Source organism: Mesocricetus auratus, unplaced genomic scaffold (genome assembly GCF_017639785.1).
Source record: "Mesocricetus auratus isolate SY011 unplaced genomic scaffold, BCM_Maur_2.0 Super-Scaffold_100022, whole genome shotgun sequence".
Classification (NCBI taxonomy): Eukaryota; Metazoa; Chordata; class Mammalia; order Rodentia; family Cricetidae; genus Mesocricetus; species Mesocricetus auratus.
The window spans coordinates 36,499,666-36,520,235 of NW_024429203.1; the positions used below are offsets into that span (position 1 = coordinate 36,499,666).

Below are 20,570 nucleotides of genomic sequence, written 5' to 3' on the forward strand. Positions count from 1 at the left end.
AAGAAGCCACCATCTCCCAAGCCCCATGTCTTTGTGCAGCTGTCCTCTGCCTAGAATATAGCCTCCAGCCTTGTTTCTGAAGCCTGCCTAAGGATGCCAGCATCTTGAGCTCTTGCTATATACTCCTAAGTGCTTCACAATTGATCTACACTCTGTCAGGGCGTCTTCCCCAGTCCTTATGACCCAGGAATGGGGCTGCACAGGTGAAGTCCCACAGCCGAAGGTCAGCAGAAATAGAACTTTCCGTTACCTACCTCCCTATTTACTGCCCTGACTCAGTACAGTCTGCCTCCACATATGTGAGCTCCACGTTCTCTGATTCAATCAACCTTGGATTAAAATACATTAGATGTATACTGTATAATTAAATATATATTTAAAAACTTTGGGAAAAATAGTTCCTAAAGTTGGCGTGCTTGTTATGCTTATGGCCTGGGTTTGATTGTGGCACCTAAAGAATAATAAAATATAACTGCATCTGCATTGAATTTGTAGACTTTTTGACTCCAAACAATACAGTAAACCACCTTCATTGCACCTGCTTTGCATTAGGTACAATAAGAACTCCAGAGAGGAATTAAAGTATATAGGAAGAACCAAGTGCAGTTGCACACTCCTGTAATCCAAACACTTAGGAGGCTGAGACAGGAGGATCACAAATTTGAGGCCAGCCCTATCTCTTAATAATAGCAACAATAATAATAATAACTATTATTATTATTAAACAGAAAGATTGTACAGGTTCTATGCAAACACTGCCATTTTATATAAAGAACTTGGGCATCTACAGATCTGGGCTTTTAAGGGGTTTTGGAACCAATTCTCAGGAAACCAAGGGCAACAGTATCTTTTCTCTTCTGTTTCTTTAGCTTTCTCAGAGACAGCCAATTTGTGTTCCCTCCTGTACCCAATAACTTAGTAATCTCTGTGTCGCTCTTGTCTTCCTGAAAGTTCTAAGAGGCCAGGCTTGGCTCAGAGTCAGGGATCAACAAGCCTGCCTCCCTGTCTCCTGCAGGTGACAGGTGTGTGGATCCTCCCGCCTTCAGAGCTGAATCCAGGGGACCTTCCAAGTTGTCTATTTTTGAGGAGTTTAGGGGATCCTGTCTCTTCCAAGAAGCCTTCCTGGACTACAGGGGCACCAGCATGTCACTTGATCTTCACAATAATCTTGTGAGGGAGGCATTGTGGCTCTTCTACAGATGAGGAAACAGTCAGAGAAGTGACATGACTCCCTTAGGAACAGTAGGAGGCAGTAAATTGGAACTCAAGTCTGAAATCTGGCTGTGGCAGTTGGTTGGCATAAACACCATCATTCTTCAGGCAGCGCACGTATCGGAGGGTTTACTCATGCGCTCAGATTTTTATACACTTCGAAGTCTCATGAGTCAATTCTAGTGGGCCCCAAGGTTTGTCCTGAACTCTGCACACTGACAAGCCCAACTACACTCCAGCCTTGCTCTCAAACCACCCAGCTGAACACTGGGTAGCCTGTCTTGGCTGCTCTTGATATGACATATAATATAATAAAATATATCATATCGTATTATATCATGCCACCAAGAAGCAAACTACTTCCTTATGATCCTGTCCCAGGAACCAAGAAAGTGCACTATTAGGGCTCCCTTCCAAGGAACTGAGGTAAGAGCTTGTAAATTGTGAGTCTGTCTGGGCACAGTGCAGCTGGTCATACCCTCACCCCTACCCTGGTGCTGACTACTAGAGCAGAAAGTCTGGAACATGCTATGGAGAGCAGGATTCCAGCTCGGCCTTTGCAGCTGACTCTGCAGGACCTTGCCTCCTCCAAGGCTTAGTTCCCTCCACAGAAAATGAGTAATGTCAAGGTCACCCTACCGACTTTCTAAGACCAAGGTGATACTCTAAAGTGGTTCTCAACCTGTAGGTTGCAACTCCTTGGGTTGAACGATACTTTCACAGGGATCACATATCAGATATTCTGCACATCATATATTTGCATTATGATCGGTAACAGTAGCAAAAGTACAGTTATGAAGTAGCAATGAAATAATTTTATGGTTCGGGATCACCTCAATGTGAGGAACTGTATTAAAGGGTTGCAGCAATAGGAAGGCTGAGAATTGCTGCTCGAATGGGCTTTGTGGATGCCCAAGTGAGGTCTAGTTCTGCCTTTGTTAGTCTTACTCAGAGTAGCTTCCAAGACAGAAATCCCAGAGCCCATGGACGCGCCACCATCTCCTCTTGATCCCCTTATCATCCCTACAGTTCTGTTTCCTGATTTCTCCTTACCAGTCAGTCCCTTGCCCAGCTCCATCCTGCCTCTGCATTGTTCTTTCCGAGTGCTCCATGCTCCATTAGAACCCTCTCTCTTCTGCCTCATTGGTCTTAAGGCAAGGTTCAACCATCTCCCTGATGTCTGTGAGGGGTTTTACACCGTGCAGGTCTCACACCCTCCTCATTGATAGACTTCACTGTGCCCATTGTCTGGCTGAGGACTGTGGGGCTCAAGAAGGCCAGTGACTCCATTTGAGTTGTAGCTGTTTGGATAGAGCTGGGGGTCTGAGGTTCAAAGCTCTAGTCTTCTGAATCCTTCAACAGTCGCTTTTCTGCAATCATCTGAGTCCTTGGGGTTCACTTGTAGATATTGTGGGTTTGGAAAGTCACTGTTAGTGCCTCCTGTTTCCTCTCTGTGCCTACTGGGGCATTTCCCCAAGGGCTGGACACACAAATGAATAGAACGGATGAATGGATGTGTGGATGAATGAATGGATACCTCCTATGTCAAGTGAGGTTGGACCACAGTAACACAAGGCAGGCTGTAGGATCCAAATGGAGGAAGGACACCCATATGTATGCTCCTTTTATCCTGGAAAAGGGACTGTTCTCTGCTGGCCTGGACCTCCGCTGACCCTGAAACTTTGCAAACTCAACCCTGACTGAGGGTGGCTGTGCTGAGCCCTGCCTGGGAGGGCAGCCCTCACTGAGACCAAAGCAACCAGGCTGCCAGCTTTCCCTGCTGCCAGTCCACATCTGCTGTCAGAGTTGTATTAAATACCAGTTTCACACCACGCCTTAATCTCACCTCATACATCACACATGCCATGTCCCTGAGCCTCTTAGTCACTTGGGAGAGACTGTGCTTGGGGATTTGTGCAGAGATGAGGCCAGGAGGCGTGTTCGTGGGTCTAGATGTGGAGGCATGTGTGCTTCCCTCACGTGTTTTTCTTGTGAGCGTGCCTTTGTGAGAGGACGGGATGTGTTTTTGCACACCTATAAACACTATGTGCATGTGTGTTCCTGTGAGCCTAAACATCCGTGAAGGTGACCTCTGGAGATGAGGGGGGCCCACATTTCCCTGGATTTGGGGCTGGGCTCGTTAGGAGGACTTCAGAAGCAGGCACCCCCTGCTCTTCATCTCCCCAACTCCATTCTACTCTCTCTGTCTCTCTCACACACACTCATTCGCACACACATTCTCTCACTCACTTACACACACATTCTCTCTGTCACTCACACATACATTCTCTCTCTCTCTCTCTCTCTCTCTCTCTCTCTCTCTCTCTCTCTCTCTCTCTCTCTCTCTCTCTCTCTCTCTCTCTCTCTCTCTTCTCCCTCACGCAGGCACCCAGGAGGTGTGACTCAGCACCAGTCCTAGCTGGTGGGAGAGGGGGGAGGCGCGAGGAGGCGGGGCCAGCAGGGCCATCTGCTCTGCTCTGTTCCCTTACAGCAATCTGCTAAGGGAGCTACTTCCCAGACTAGCACCCAGACTGGCTCTCTCCACCCTTGAATCTTGGGACTCACAAGTCCATAGCACCCCTCTTCAGGGAGACTGGTCTGTCTAGAAAGTTCAACCTTGCTTTCTAGGTGCAGAAATGGAAGCCCGTACTATCTGCCTTGTTCAACACAGATTTCCCTGTGAGCTTGTTACTAGGACAGCAAGACTTCATTAGAATGCCTTATGGGGGCCATACTGGACTGTATGCTACTTCATTTTCACTTAAATCTGCCCAGCAAGAGCAGACATAGGAGTTGTTCTCACCCATTTCACAGGTGAGCAAGTGGAGGCCGAGAAAGTCCTGTAAATTGCAAGGTCAAGTACTGCTAGATAAATCAGAGCTTAACCTGCATCCAGGTCATTCTGACCCATTTGTCTACCTGTCGTTGAAAGCTGGCTGCTCTGTCTACTCAGCTGACATGGGCCCCTATAACAGGATGCCAGGCCTATAGAGACAGTTTGAAGATCAGGCAGCTGGGAGGCAGAGGCACAGGACCCTACAACTGATGCGTCAACCAGGATAACCACCAAGAGAGGAGGACCCCGATCCTCCCGAGAGGGCTCCTTGAATAGGAATTATTTCATAGCAGGTGGCCAACAGGCCAATATGGACAGTCAGGCCCTGGCTCCTCCCCTTAATGATGTGAGTGTGTGTGAGTGTGTGTGTGTGTGTGAGTGTGTGTGTGTGTGTGTGTGTGTGTGTGTGTGTGTGTGTTGGGGGAGGGGTTGGAAGTGCTCTCTGCCCCATCCTCCCCAGGGCCAGAACTGGCTACTCTACGGCTCTGCCAGCCACAGCCTCACTACCATAGAGACAGGCTACACCCCTCCCTGTGTGGGTGACAGCACTCTTTGAGAACGTCTTGACAGTGCCTTTGTTCTACAGAAATAAAAGAAAATGGAGCTACAAAGGGAAACCTCAGGTAGCTTTTAGCAGGGCTCAGCTGCCTGGGGCAGAGTGTGTTTAAGCTGGAGGCACTTGTCACTGGAGCTTGAGGGGAGTGCCTCAGACCCCGCCCAGTCCCTATGTGGTAAGAAGGGTGGGAGGGCAGAAGCCCCATGATCACGTTTACTTAAGAAAAAAGCTCTTTCGAATAATGGCAGAGGAGAAAAAAAATCAATGAAAATTGATAGAGAAATGTAAAACAGGGTTATGTGGGGGGGAGGGAGGGAGAGAGAGAGAGAGAGAGAGAGAGAGAGAGAGAGAGAGAGAGAGAGAGAGAGAGAGAGAGAGAGAGAGAGAGAGAGAGAGAGAGAAGCATTTGCTACAGCCAGAACTGACCTGCTTGGGCTCCAGGCCCAGGAAGGTGGGGGCTGGGAGTCAATCCCTGGCACGTGCCTGCAGAAGGACGCTGGTGGTTGGGGGAGGGGAGGCAGCTGAGTCTCTAACTCAAGTTAAGAGAGAGATTAATATATTCAATCTGCTCCAGGGTAATTGAGGGAACAATTGGAGTGTTTTTCTAAAGCCCATAAAACTGCCTCATTTGCAAGGAAGAGCTGCCTAGCTACAGTCGCAGATTTGACGGAGGCAAAAAGAGGCAGAGAGGGGACAGCTTTGGTATCCCAGGACAGCAGCTACATTAGCCAGGGCAAGGGGCTGGCAGTCCAGTTCTAACCTGCTCTCTCCTGCTGCCCGTCCCATCTCTTCCTTTATGTAGTCCCTGCATTATTTTTCCCAAACCCATCTTCCAACCTGTGAAATGGGTCACAGCATTGTTCTCTTCCAGTACTGTGGCAAGTGGATGCTTTGGGTTGGCACTAAGGGACAGGGGCATGAACAAAGAGGCGCCCAGGTCTCCCTCCCTCCCCCTCCAGGTCAGCCCCCTGAGAGTGAATGGGCAGTAAAGAGTGGAGTTAATGAAATCCGCATAGTGTGCCACTCCCGCCTGGACCACTCCAGTCTCCCGGGCAATGGGAACAGCACACGCAATAGCAAGCAATAAAAGGCATAATGAATTCAAAAGCCGCTAGGAGAGGGAGAGTGAAGACTGGCAGGGCTCTGGCCTGAAGCTGGAGGATTCCTGGGTAGCCAAAGTGCTGGCCCGCAGCTTTAGCCAGAGTCCGGACTAGGAACAAACAGGCTGAATGGGGGTGGGGAGAGGGAGGAAACAAAGGGAAAGAGCCGCGACGTCACTGAGGTGTGGGGACGGGACGGAGGGTAGAGGGGAGGTCGGGCAGCCACTCAGCTCGCTCGTGGCAGCTCGGTTCTCCTCCGCTTCTTCTTAATAAAAGCCCCCAGCTTGTTCAGTGCCAGAGCCATAGTCGGAATCCACAGGCTTAGAGCCAGGTGCTTCACATTGGGTGATTGCTTTATTAGCTTTCTCCTTTCTTCCTTTCCCCGTTCCTCCGGGGCAAAAAAATAATAACAATAAAATAAAATAAAAAGGTGTTTTAAATGGAAGAAATAAAAAAAAATTGAAAGCCTCTTTTAAAAGTCTCCAGGGAAACAGAATCATTTCCATGAAACAAAACTGCGATTGTTTGGGAGAGGTGACTGCGGGGAGGGCTGCCACCACACCCTCCCTCCTCTTCCTGGGGAACTACAGGAGGAAATTGAGGTTTGCAACGGCAGGAATCCCCAAGGTGGTCCCTAGAGCTACTAGCAAGGAATTAAACTCTTGTTTCCAGAAACTCCATCCCTGGGAATTTCCAGCCCAAAGTTTCCGTCTTCAAAAGCCCTGTCTATGGGAAGATGAGTGACCTTTGAGGCCACAGTGGCTTGAGGCCTTCCCTCCCCTAGGCCACCCAACAGAGAGGCATCATTTTTGGGAGTTGGTCAGAGCTCAGAGTCCCCTCTGCCTATCACTGTACAGACCAGGTACCTCCTTTCTGGTCGCTCCCCTTCTTCTGGGCAAGGACAGATGATTAGCCAAATGGTCTCAAAGCTGCCAGGAGGTGAATTGAGGTGTCCCAGGTGTGGACAGACATCTAAGGAAGGCTCTGTATCTTGGGGGCTGGTGATGGCCAGCGGCTGCAGGGAACCTGGTAGCTTCTGCCTGTGTGCTCCCCTAGGGTCCTCCATAGTGAGTCAGGACATCCTCAGTCCCTGGCTGTCCATATTGGAAATACTCACGAGAACAGTTCCTGCTAACCGCCCCCACCTCCAGGAAAATATTAGCTCAGAGCAACTGCCTGTTAGAAGCAACTAACTGGTACACCATGGCCAGGAAGCAGAAGGATCCAGACTCAGTCAGCAGACATTCATGCTGAGCCCTGGCCCTAGTCACTCACTGAGCCCTGTCCCCGCAGCCCGGTTTGATGCTTGCCTGCCCTTCATCCTATTGACCTTCATCTGTTGTGGCTTGGAAAAATGGCACCCACTATGTAAAGCAAAAACCACTTGTGAAGCTGAAATTCTAAACTGAATAGACTGTTGAGACACCTGGTGCCAACAGGGCTGACAATAGCTCTGAAGGAATGCGATCTATGCTGGGAAGGCTTCCTGGAGGAAATGACTTTGAATTGAAGATTCTGTTTCGGGAGTCCTTAAAATCTGTTCCTGGACTAGAAGTGGATTTTATTGAAGTTGCGCTGAAAGCCCCAAAAGAAGTTCTCTGTTGTCCCTTCTGTTCCTCCTAGTCACTGCCTGCCTCTCTTCAGTTCCCTTTCTCCTCTTCTTCAGTTGTCAACCAGAGAGCCACGGGAAGCTCCCCCTCTCCGGGGCAAAATTCCTGCTTCCTTATGAAATGCTCTTATCTGGATGTCCGTGTCCCGTTCCAGGGCGACAGTATGGCTATGAGGGTCCCTATGGTTCTAGGCCACAGGTCCAAAGAACTACTGGGCCCCACCAGCCTTTTGTGATCTGCCTAGGCCTCCGAGTGACCATGGGGACAGGAGCCTGCCTTCCTTAGTCTGAGCTGCAGGACCGAGTCTGTCTAACTGCAAGCCTGTCCCCCTGTTCACGAGGAGCCCTCCATTGTCTGTGGGCTCTGGCACTGTCATCAGGGCTGTGATTGCTCACCCCCCCCACCCCCACCCAAGGGGAGCGATTTTCCTCTCCCTTGAAAGCTATTTTCTTGTCTTGGTAGAAGCAGACATCTGACACTTTAAGAGGGAGTGTGGCGCAGAGATGATGGCTTTAAATAACAGAAATTAGAGCTGCTGAGGTCGAGGCAGCCATCTCGCCAGCCCCCTCCCCCCAGCAGTCCCAACCTCTTTCACCCCCATTTTACAGCATAGCCTGAATGCATTGTCCATGTGGCTCAGGCCGGCTAGGCCGTGCTGGGACCCAAAGAGCAGGGACAGCTTGTTCTTGGGTTCTGATCCTCCTCCTCTCTAGATAACACTGTCAGATGGAGGGACAGGGCCCAGGCTCTGGACTCAGGGAGCTTTCAGACTCACCCATCTCATTTCACAACAGAACAGAGCTGTACACAGAGGGGTCAGACAGGTGTGTTAATTGATCCAGAAATGAATGGACAAAGGTTGTAGTGGACCATGTTAGTGGGCCAGGAGCTGGACCAGAGCAGCTGTTCCTGGGTCCCTGTCACCTGCTGCCTGCCTGCTAACTACCTGAAATCCCTTCCTTACAGACCCCCTCCCGAGCCTCCTTACACTCACTCTGCTCTTTGCCATGATAGCTTCAGTTCCTCTCTCTCTCCTTCCCAATTACACCTCTCCACGACCAACTCAGTCTACCTCGCCGGCTCTGCTCAGTGCCAGCCTAGAGTGTGTGTGTGTGTGTGTGTGTGTGTGTGTGTGTGTGTAGAGAGAGAGAGAGAGAGAGAGAGAGAGAGAGAGACAGAGACAGAGACAGAGACAGAGACAGAGACAGAGACAGACATACAGAGGGAGAGAGCGAGAGAGAGCAGGAGAGCTGTGCCCTTCAAGGGCCACCTCTGGTTGTCCTCTGCTGCTAGCTGAACCATCCCCTTCTCTTTGCTAGCTTATACCAGACCTCATTCCTGGAACCTTCTCCCCTAAGCCTAAAATTGCCATCCCTAACCCTCACCCATCTTGTATGGATCTGACAGCCAAATATGGGTTGGAGGATTAAATGGAAACATGAGTGGAGAAGGAATAGAAGACTCTTCTCAAATGACACATCGGAGAAAGCCTTTCCTGGACTCTTCAGAGCATTCCTGCCAGCCTTAAGGATCATGTGTGATACCCCTATTGTATCCAACTGTATCTACTGATACTCCATGCTTAGGGGCTGACCAAGCCTGGGATTCCACACACTACTATATTCTGAGATTCCCAATAAATGTTGAGATTTAGTGGAATCCAGAATCCTGGGAGTGTTTTCTCCACCTGTGAAATGAACCACTGCTTGCTCTGTGAGTTCTCAACTGGACTTGATGCCTGAATGCAGAACACGGCCATAGTGGGAGACCTCCCACGAAAGGATTAAGCACCCCTCACCTGAGCCCGAAGCTGCCAGGGTCCTGGTTCCCAGCTAAGCCCTTCCTGGTCACTGTTGGATCTGGATGGGCTCATAGAAAAGCCTTGTCACTCAGACATCCCTCAAAGTCTGCTGAGAATGTAGGAAATTGAGGCTGGGAACTGTAAGGCTGCAGAAGGTCAGTATAATGGGAGACCATGTCCTGAGCCCGGACCCGGCAGTACCCACCTGTAGATCTGGATGTAGTGACATTAGTTCTAGCTGGCTGGGCTCCACAAGGCAGTTTGAGACAGATGACCCAGGGGCTCGGTGCACATGGAAAGCTACACTGTAGGTCAGGCCTCCGCAGTGGCGGGCTGTGGGGTCCTTGCTAGCTCGGAGAAGAGCCAGGTTGCCACAGTAGCGATACAGGTCCTCATGCTCCCGTGCTGTCAGGTTCATTCGGGGCTCATCCGGTCGTGGGTAGATGGGAAAGATAGCCTCACCCACCCTCTGGGCCACCTGTCCTAAGGGTCCATCCAGCCTCAGCGCCTCTATTCGCAGATGTGCATCATTCTGCCCGTCATTCTTGCAGAACCCTGGGTGGAGAACATGGGTTTGAATGTGGTCTCCAGGGTCTCCCTTTCTCTTCCAGGGAATAAGAAGGACATTCAGTGCCCTGGGACAACTTGAGCTAAACCCAAGTGTGCTTGGCTAAGATTTCTCTTGTGGGTGATCCCTCTTAGGTCTCACCCAAAGTCTTTACCTCTGTCTCATGTGAGCCCACCAGAGTCAGGAAGGGAAGGCTTACAGCCTATGGGAGTCATTCTGGATCCTGACACCACTCAGGACCAGGGAAGAGTTTGGCAAGTCTCTGATTTCTGGCCAATCATAGTCTTGGGCTTCCACTAAGAAGCCTACCTGGATAGCTCTCATTCAAAGCTGGGATCTTCTAAATCACTTAGCTATTTTTGATTCAGAATTCTCACCTCTTTGTACCCAGTTTGTAGGCTCCCAGAAGGCAAGACCAAGGTCTCCTATCCATCCATGTCTGTCCGTTGTCCATTTCTATAACCTACGGGTGCTTAGGGAACGTCTAGCATCGTTTCATGTAACAGTCACTGCTTAAGACTGGCTCTAGATGTGCTTTGGGCTTGCTTCTCTCAAACCCATACCCCCCTTCAGTTATTCTTCGTTATCACCCCCTGTTAGAACAGCATCGGCGTCCCCATGTTACACTGAAGGAAGCAGCGGCTTATACAGGGCCAGCATTTGCCCAAGGTCACACAGTCACACAGGCAGAGCTTGGAAGTCTAGGCTCCCCAAGGTTCTGAAAAGGTTCAGAAGTCCCAAGGACCCTCCGTCCCCCCAACCCCTGACTCCTCTGTGTACCTTTGGGCAAAGTAAAGATAAACTTGTTCCTGGTGAAGGTGAGGCTCTGCTCAGGATCCTGCTGTTCAATGACCTCAGTGACAGCAGAGCAGGCTGGGAGGGGGTCCCCATCATTGACTCGCAACTGCACTCCAGCCCTGGAGCCTGCTTGCAGTGGATTTTCAGCTGACAGCCTCAGGGCATATCTGCCCTCCTCATTAAATCCCACACTCAAGACTTCAAACTCCAGGTCCAGTGTCATCTCTTCCGCCTTCAGCCTCTGGCTCATCAGGGATGCAGGGAGGTGGAGATCAGGACCTCTGAAGGCCATGGCCTCCTCGGGTCAGAAGTCCAGGCAGAACTCTGTCTTCTGCTCACAGTGCCATTCCAGTCTGAAAGCAGACAGATTGGCATTTGGAGCCATACCTCACCCTTCTCTGTTTGTTTGAGAAGGATCTAGGCAACAAGCCAGGAAACTGAGCCCGAACTAGGGAACAAAAGCAGCAATTATTTCTTCCCATTTAGCATTTGATCTTCCAGCAAATATTTATTGAGAACCTACTGTATCTGAGGCACTGTTTTAGGCATTTTGAATATAGCAGGGACCCAAACAACATTCCTGCACCCCCCCCAGGCCTGTCTTCTAGTGAAGGCAGCAGGTAGAGAAAACAAAGATCAACATGGAACACGGAAACCATCACCACCACCATCATCACCATCACCACCATGACAAGGAAGCTAGCTCAGTCAGTAAATTACTTGCTGTACATGCATGAGAACCTGTGTTTGATTCCCAGAACCCACGTAAGCTGGGAATGGTGGTGCATGCCTGTCAGCTCAGCCTGGGAAGGTCTAGATAGGCAAATCCTGGAGCTGGCCTGCCACTCCAGAAGCATCAGTGAGTTCCTGTCTCAAAAAAAGTAAAAGGTTCCTGAGGAATAACGCCCAAGATTGATAGCTGGCCTCTGCATGTGAACCCACACATACATGTGTACTCATGAACATATACACTCTTAAACCTATACACACAGTATATGTGCAAACAGATACACACACTCACACACACACACACACACACACACACACACACTACCTCAAATTCCCTAGTATGCGAAGAGATTATATATTCTATACATTCTATAAAAAGTGAGGGGCACATAGGTTAGCGGTATTCAGAACTCTACATTTCTTGTGAGCATGTCTCTATCTGAGAGCTCTTATTGTGGATGTGGGAAGGCCTCCAAGGTAAGGGAGTGTCCAAACAGTATGTGTTTTTGCTGCCAGCTTACTTTAATCAAGACACACAGTTTCACTTTACAGAGAGAATTTGGTCTCTCATGCCAAGGTTGTCAGTCAGGACTCTGTGTTCCCTGGTTCTGGATTTCAAAGGCAATCAGAGGATCCTAGACACTCCTCAAGAAAGAGCAAGACTACTGTCACCACTGCTATCACACTATCACCATCACCACCACCACCATCATCATCATCACCACCACCATCATCACCACCACCACCATCACCACCACCACCATCATCACCACCACCACCATCACCACCACCACCACCATCACCATCACCATCACCACCACCACCACCATCACCACCACCACCATCATCACCACCACCACCATCACCACCACCACCATCATCACCACTACCACCATCACCATCATCACCACCACCATCATCACCACCACCATCACCACCACCATCACCACCACCATCACCATCACTATCATCACCACCATCATCACCATCATCACCATCACCATCATCACCACCATTATTACCTACTGTGGCACATATAACTGTGTGCATCACAGGGACCTGGAAAGGGGGAGTAATGGCAGAAAGAAATACAAGACTCTGGGTTCACTTCAAGAATGAACATTTTTTCTATTTTTCCCACTGCTATTTATATGTTATTTACGTAGCTACTAGAAATGGCATTGCAAGCAGTAGAGTTTGAGCAAACAGTCTTTCCTTATTCCTAATCTGAGTTTTTTCTTCTGCAGTTCCCTGTACACGTGGCCTTGTGTTTGCAGGAGGACAGTCCTTGTAGGCTTTATCTCCTGTCCACTGCTTTCCACAGTCATGGGACCATATCTGGTTCAGGATTTGTGCTTGAGAAAGGAACTTCAGACCATCTAGACCCCAACAATTACCACCATCACTACCACCACCAACAACAAAACCATTGTCACCACTATCATTGTTACCACCATAAATCATCCTCATCCTCATTATCTAATGGTATCAATATTACTACTATTAGAGATGCTTTCCACTGAGCAGTTTCTGGGCACTAGACATTCTTGTGGATCTATAAAGTGACATGACCATTTCATGTCTTTTAGATGGAGGATGTGAGGCTGGAAGAATGTTCAGACACTTTCCAGAACAAACAGTCAGCGAGAATTGAGATCTGAACCTAAGGAGTACTGTCTAGCTACATATTCCCCTACAAAACATGTCCTAGGCTCAACCCAAAGTCGTGATACCTTCTACTGGGGAAATTTTGTAGCCTGAAGCTGCAGGACAGTTTTGAGTCTGTAGAAGATGCTTGCATTCAGTTAGCCATGTCAACTGAAATCGTTTTCATGTAGGAAAAGACACTGGCAAGTCCAGATAAGGGCCCCAGTATATGTGGCAGGTTTCCTTTACAACTATCAAATTCAGTTTCTTCATGTCCCCAAGGAGACTTCAAGGAAAAGTTCTAGTGACCCAGCATGTAGGTGATGTTCAGTAGATCCCTTCTCTCTGGTTGTTGGTGCCCCTTCTGCATGATGGGCAGCAGTGGGGTAGGTGAGCCATCCTGTAGCTCTTGTGCTTTGGAAATCTGTAAGTCACACAGGGCAAAGGGCCACAGAAGGACTATTTGGGGGAGATGGTGGGTCAAGGGACTGCTTGGAAACCCACATGTGGCCAGTCATGGACTGGATCCTGTGATTTATCTCTACCAGGTCTGTCCTGAAGTAAAGAGGCTTGGTACAAACAGCTCTCTTCCCTAGTATGTCTAAAGCCACTTGCAAAGACGCCATAGATGAGGAGCCATCTTGCCTGCCCCAAGACCTTTGCACACTGCATCCCCCTGCTCCAGCAGGCAAGGCCTACGTGCAGAATTGTGTCTTCCCGGTTGCTTGTCCCAGTCCCTTCAGAACCGCCATCCTCCCTATGCCCTCTCATCTTTTCACAAGCCTCTGAGGTGGCTTGTTGACTTCAGCATGCTTTTAGGACCCTCCACTATCTGCCATCCCATCCCTTTCCAAGCATCCCCTTCCAACTCTGTCTCTAGGGTAGGCTCACTTTGGGGTGTGTGTGTGTGTGTGTGTGTGTGTGTGTGTGTGTGTACTTAAACAAAAAACTAGGTTGACAGGATGGCTCAGTGGGTAAAGGCACTTGCTACTAAGCCTAACAACCTGAGTTTGATTCTTGAGACCTACATGGTGGAAGAAAACCAACTTTCAAAAAATTGCCCTCTGACTTACACATGAGATCTGTGGAACAAATGTTCACTAACATACACAATAAACAAGTGGATAGATAGTGAGACAGATAGGTGATAGAAGATGAGAGATGATAGATAGATAGATAGATAGATAGATAGATGTGATACAAAATTTAAGGAAAACAAACAATTAAAATTATGGGTCTGGGGATGTAGCTCAGTTCATAGAACTATTGCCTATCATACACCAAAGTCGTAGGTTTGATTTCAGCACCACATAAAGATGAGTGTAATACAAGAGGTAGAGGCAGGAAGATTAGAAGTTCAAGGTCATCCTTGACTACATATCAAGTTTGAGGTCAGCTTGGGCTACATGAAGAAAAGAAGCAACAACAAAATGCTAATGATTTTTAAAATTACATAAATAGATTCAAACAGACAAATAGTGTTTTCAAAGGTATAGTTCAGGGGTATGTTATCTTTGCTGGGTTATCAAGCTCTAGAACTCTTTATCTCCTAAAACAGAAACTGTCCCCATTAAACAGAAGCTCCCTCCTGCCAGCCCTCATTCCCTGGCATGCTACCTTCTGCTTCCCGTCTCTGGATGCCCAGTGGACAGGTCCACTGCAGGTGCTCCTATGAATGAAGCCTCACAGCACGGCCCTTTCAGACGGCCCACTTCCCACAGGATAGCATCCTAGGGAAGGCTCAGATTGCACCCTGCCAGGTCCATCCTGTCCCTTCGTACTGCCTGCCATTGCTGGTGTTGTTCCTCTGCCCACACAGCCCAGTTTCTTCTGCAGCCTGACAAAACCTTTGCCTGCAGCCCTTCCAGTGATGCTCTCCTTGCCTACCCTGTACCCTTTGCTGTCTTGTTGCAACCGATGACCTACCCATCCTCTATCGAAGTTTCTTTAGGGAACATGTGACAGTTTGTGTGCCCAGGTCAGTAATAGGGACCTCGGAGGTGATTAAAGAATCAAGGAATGAATTAGTGAATTAATTAATAAAGACAACTTAGCCAGGGCTGGAGAGATGGCTTAGCTGCTAAGAGCACTGACTGAACTTCCAGAGGACCCAGATTTGATTCCCAGCACCCACATGGTGGCTCACAACCCTCTATAACTATAACTCCAGTCCCAGAAAATCCAACACTCTTTTCTGGCCTGCATACACTTGATGCACAGACATACATGCAGGCAATACACACATGCACATTAAATATAATAATAAGAAATTAAACACAGCTCAGCTTCTGTTTGTGGCTATTTCATCTGGATTCCATCTGTGAGAAGTAAAGACCATTTGAAGCTTTTGAACTCAACTTAAGGAGCCTTGGTGTGCCCAGAAGGGAGGGAAGCCATGATGGACTACACACTGCACAGCAGGACAGGAGGCAAGACCTCCTAATGCTTAGACTTTTCTGAAGAGTTCAGTTCTCCGTTCTGCAGAGATGGTCATAGCATCTTAGCATATCAGGACTGGACGACATCCACATTTTGCACTTGGGGAAACCGAGTCCAAACATGCATAGAGAGACAGGGCTGGACTCCCATCTTTAACAGCTTTCAAAACACTCAAAACTTCAGGTAGGGCTGTGCTGGGTGGTAGGGCCTGTGCCCCTCAAGAGTGGAGGAAGGTGTAGGGAACCAGCAGTTTCAGAGGGTCGAATGACCTCCAAGACACCTTCCACAGTCCCCGCATGAAAGCCTTAATGGGGCCCCGGACTCCCCTTTCTTCTGCAGAAGAATGGCCACTCAGAGGCTGCTGGGGTCTGGAAGAGCTGGGCCTGTAATTAGCTGCCCCAGAGGGCCTCTTCCTCTTTCCCACAATGACTCTTTTCAGCATGCCTGCCAGTGCCCCCTGGGGGGGGCTCCTGAGGGCTCTTAGGTCCCCATCTCCAGGCACCCACCTCCCACTCCCTCTCTACCCACCCACTCCTGGCCTCCACATAGAGCTGAGTTCTCACTAAGAGCAGGGACATCTGAGAGTCCCCTGGAAGTTGCTGGAACCTGTGGCTGAGACATTCATCGGCTTCCAGCAGAGGAAACAGGCCAGAGAGAACAGGTGGGTGGGGAGGGTAGGCTCAGGTTTCCTGATGCCCACACAGCCCGTGGGATCCATGGATCACCCCATCTCCCTGTAGGTATGCATCCTGCATCCCCCCCCCAGCTTCTTCAAAATGTCCCTCCTTCTCAAGCCCATCCTGTTCTCTTCGGGTGTGAGTGTCACAGACTGTGACAGGATTGCAAAGTGAAGCATGGCAGCCAGTCTGTCTCCACATCACAGACTGAGAGACTAAGGGCCAGGTCAGGAGGGCTTGAACTTATAATCATTCAGCTTATAGGTGACAAAAGCACGGTTATTATAAAAATACGGCCCCTTTCCTTCCTGGAGGGCCTGGCTCCCTAGAAACTATCTCCTGTGTGATACTTGTTAAGCCTGACCCCTCAGGTTCCACCAGGCCTCAAGCTTAACACTGAGCAAGCCAGGGGTGCCATAGTCATCCCTGAAATCTTCTGGCCCTGGCTTTGGCAAAGTAGGAGCTGTGGGAGCATGCAGAGGCTGCATGGGAGATTCTAGGGCTCACCCCTGCAAACCTCTTCATCAGCTTTGCCTCTGAGGGCTAAAGTTCCTGGGGTGGCAGGCGGGGGAGGGCAGGCTCACTGGCAGAGTCAGCAGCACTGGCCTTTGGGAGTCTGCCTGCTGACTGCTGGGTGGGCCAGCAGGCTCCCAGGACCCAGTGGTGGCCAGCTGGGTCATAATTGTCTACAGGCCTCCAGGAACTCCTGGCAGACAGAGCAGGTAAGTCACAGAACTGAGCAGGAACTGGGTTGCATAGCAGAGGGAGTTGGCCTGGACAGGTGCCCTATGGAGGCAGGTGGGTGCTAAGAGAGATCCTCTCTGAAACCTTTGAGAGGAGGAAGCAAATTTCACAGTGAGAGAAGGAGGAACTGGGTGTGTGTGTGCTGTAGAGTTAGAAACAGAATGAGGTATACCAACAGTTAGGAGAGGCGTGATGGGCTAGGGCATAGCAAAGTGCCTGCCTTGCAAGCGGGAGGACTGGAATTTGATCCTTAGAAGTCACATAAAGTTCTGAGCATTGTGGCATGCATTTGTAATCCCAGAACTGGGGAGACAGATGGGAGAATCCCTGAAAACCTAGCTAAATGTTGAACTTCAGGTCAATGATAGACAAAGGAGGTAGGCAGCACTCCTGATGATACTTGAAGTTGCATACATCTATATACATACGAACACACACAGATACACACACAGAGAGGTACATACACGTATGCACACACACAGAGGTACACACACATATGCACACACAGAGGTACATACAAACACAGAGGTACACACACATACAAGGAGAGGAGATACACAAAGAGAGAGGGACACACATATGCACACATATAGAGGCACACACACACGTTCACAGATGGAGGTGTGCACAACTGCACACACAGAGAGATAGATAAAGACACAGAGATGCACACGTGCACATGCATATAAAATAGAAAAGAAGAAAAGACAATAACATATCCTAAATCAGGCATAATGGTTCATGCCTGTAATGCTGGCTCATACCTATAATCCTAGCATTCAGAGGCAGAGACAGGAAGATTGCTACAAGTTCAAGACCAGCCTGAGAAACCAGATATTATAAATAAAGCAAAGAAGGGAGGGCTTAGTAATAAGTTTGAGACAAAGAAAGAGACCTTACTCCAACTGAAATATCTGGACAAAGCAAACTTTTCTTTTGATGAAGAGGGTGAGCTCAGAAGAGCAAACACACTGAGACTGGAAGTGCATTTGGTTTTTATTTTAATCCGGAGATGACTGTGTCTTTTGCCCATCAGCTGGAGTCTGATCTCATGGTCTTAATTCAATTGCTTAGTCTGAAAAGAGTTAGCACACTGGAAACGATGGAAAGGGAAAGGAGTCACTACTCCAGGCCATCAAATTCCTGGAATACAGCACCAGTGGGCCTTTGTGTAAACAAGGGTTTTACTGGATTAAAACATTTGCATAAAAGTCTTATAAAGGTGGGAAAGATAAAAGGATTTGAGTTATTTGTCACAAGTACAAATGTCGCAGTATTTGATAGAAAGGACTCATATTTGGCATTTCTTGCAGAGGGAAGAAAGAAGTAAAAGAGGGAGAGACACAGAAAGATGGTGACAAAGAGTGCTAATGTTCAGGGTGGAGGGACTGATAGACAGGGACAGACAGCCAGGCAGGATAATGAGTGGGAAAGCAAGCTTACTATTGCAGAGGGACAGATAGTTACACATGGACAGTAGGCAGACACGGTGTTGTGAACTATGACCTAGGTCTGCCACTTAGATTAATGAGCTGAAGGGATCTTCCCCTTGTCCCAGAGTGGGTCTTCTAAGTCCAGAGCGGAGCAAGTCCACTCTAGAGGAAGGGAGATTCCTGGGGATAGAGCAGTGTTCTGTAAGTGGAATGGGGTGGGGGACATAATGGGTAGGAATCTCTGACCTGACTTCTCCCTCAGTTACTGACTCTGCCACTTCCCAAGATCTCCATAACTCTCCTTTGGCTATGATAGACCATGGAACCATAGGATAGACTATTCACCTTATGGTCTAGTCTCAGCTCAGGCTCCACCTTTGCAGTCAACTTATTGCCCTGTTCTACTTAACTCACAACCTCTGTTGCAGTCCTAGAAGATTTCTTGAGATCTAGCCTTCCAGATGCAATTTAGCCTTCTGGGAGGAGGAAGAGGCAAAGAAAACACCCCACTTTTAAAAACATGTACTAAGAATTATACTCAATACTTTTTCCAATTCACTTAGTCTTAGGGCTGCATCTAGCTGCAAGGGAGCCTGGGGGATGAGCATCAAACACTGGCTGAGAGTGGAGTCCACACTGCCTCCCAGCTTCTTACCCACATCAGGCTTCAGCACATCCTTACCTTCACCTATTAAAGGATTGTACATGCCAGGTTTTGCCCCTTTCCCATGTGTTGAGAATGAATCAGGCAGGAAGAGAGGAAACAAGAAATGGTCCCTTGTAGCCATCTGCTTTCCAGGCACCATTTAGGACATGTGACACGACTATGTGGACATCCTCTGGCACCTGAACTGGCATGTCTGATGACTGGTAGCTCTCTTTACAAATGCTTGGTGGTCAGTGGAAGACAGCTGGTGGCTGTCCTGTTGGGACTAGCCTGGGGTGCTTTTGTTTGCTATCTTTCTTGGGTTAAAGAGAAAAACCCTGTATGCAACCTTAAAGAGACCTGCACAAGTCAAAAGGCAAAGGAGAAGGAAATGGGGGCCGGGCGTAACTGTCCCCTTAGTGAGACCTGTCCTTCTACACCTTGAAGCCCCACCCCTCCATGCAGAAGGCCTCAGACTCGCTGCTGAACTTTCTGGCTTTCCGATCCCTAAATTCGGAAATCCCAACATCTCTACCCCGCCCCGCCTCCCCTCCAGCATTTGCTAAGATTGGACTTTCAGGCCCTGTTGGTTAGGGGGCTCTCTTTCTTCTTGACACCAATAAATAGTCCTCGAGGTCCCTTCTGTATCTTTAAAAAATTCATTTATCTTGGAGACCAAGAACCTGCAAAAGGATGCCCGTGGCAAATGGCATCAGTGTGACCACCCTGAACGGTGTGCTGCGTTCCTGCCGGATTCACCTTTTCTGTCCTCTCCCAAACACACACACATCTTCTTGTCGGAAGCATAAAACAGGGTGGTGATTTCTGTATCACTCTGATGCCGACAGGATGGTCACTGCTAGTGGGCAAGTTGTCTTGGAATCTACCCTATCGTATTAGGAAGTGCCTTCTTTATCACAGTGAAAGAGTTCATCACTGTAGACTATTAAGGCTTTTTGATGCATATGGCGCTTATTGCTGTTCATTTTTTCCTATTGTAAACAGCCTTGGGTAGCTTCACAGTGCCTTAAAGTAGGACAGGCAAGGGCGCATGGCTTACTTCTACCTGCTAACAGTTCTAGGAGAAAGGGCCATCAGCACCCAGCAGGCTGACAGCTTCACAGCCATAGCCTTGGGCTGTTTGCTGTCTCTCTCCACCTCTTCCATGCTGAGTAGCCTAGTACCTCACACCAGGCCATTGTCCACAATCTTGCTCTCTTCTCCTGCCCACTGACAGCTTATGGCCCACCCTGAACAACTGTAGCAACTTTCTCTTTCAAAAAGGAGATTGTCCTCTCTAGGTCTTTCTCCTGAGAAGCTGGACTCCTTTCTTGTCCCAGCTCTCGCCCACTCTGCCTGTCACAGTAAAGGATATAGCATCTTTTAGGCATCCTTTTCCTCACCCATGCAGCTGCCTCCCTGCAGGGCATCCCTTTAAGGAGGATGTAGAAGGAGGTGCTGGGGATCTGCTGTTGTCCCCATTACCTTGGGAGTGTACAGAAATGTGCTATGCTGATGCATGGGACCCAGAGCCGTGCAGCCTCTTTGTGAGGATTGGAAGAGGAGGGTCTCTGAGAGGGGCTCTTTGGCTTCCTCCTAGAATGAATGGCTCATACCAGAAATTCCAGCTTCATTAAATTGAGGTCTCCCTCCTCCCTATCCCATGGTCAGAGCTCTCAGCCCAGCTGGGCAGCAGCAGGGTGCTGATCAGTTATTAAAAGCCGAGCTGGTGGCTGGGCTCAGTACAATTCATCAGGCGATGGCCCCCTGGGAA

At 49.0% G+C, this 20,570-nt stretch overlaps 1 protein-coding gene across 7 annotated transcripts in view; it reads right to left on the reverse strand.

Annotated features, from left to right (window-relative positions):
• Ccdc33 (coiled-coil domain containing 33) overlaps positions 1 to 10,849 on the reverse strand; it is a 98,016-nt gene extending 87,167 nt beyond the window's left edge. For 4 of the 7 annotated variants that reach the window (XR_005870344.1, XR_005870340.1, XR_005870343.1 and 1 more), the window contains exons 1-2: positions 10,464 to 10,848; positions 9,321 to 9,670 (exon numbers count right to left, since the gene is read on the reverse strand). Coding sequence is in view for 1 of the 7 variants with exons in the window: in XM_040730127.1 (XP_040586061.1) it covers positions 9,321 to 9,670; positions 10,464 to 10,773 (660 nt within the window). In the remaining 6 variants the exon portion in view is untranslated. Of the gene's footprint in view, positions 1 to 9,320; positions 9,671 to 10,463 lie in introns of all 7 variants that reach the window. The other 3 variants (XR_005870345.1, XR_005870342.1, XR_005870341.1) reach the window with 1 other exon arrangement.
• Between the last annotated feature and the right edge of the window lie 9,721 nt (positions 10,850 to 20,570).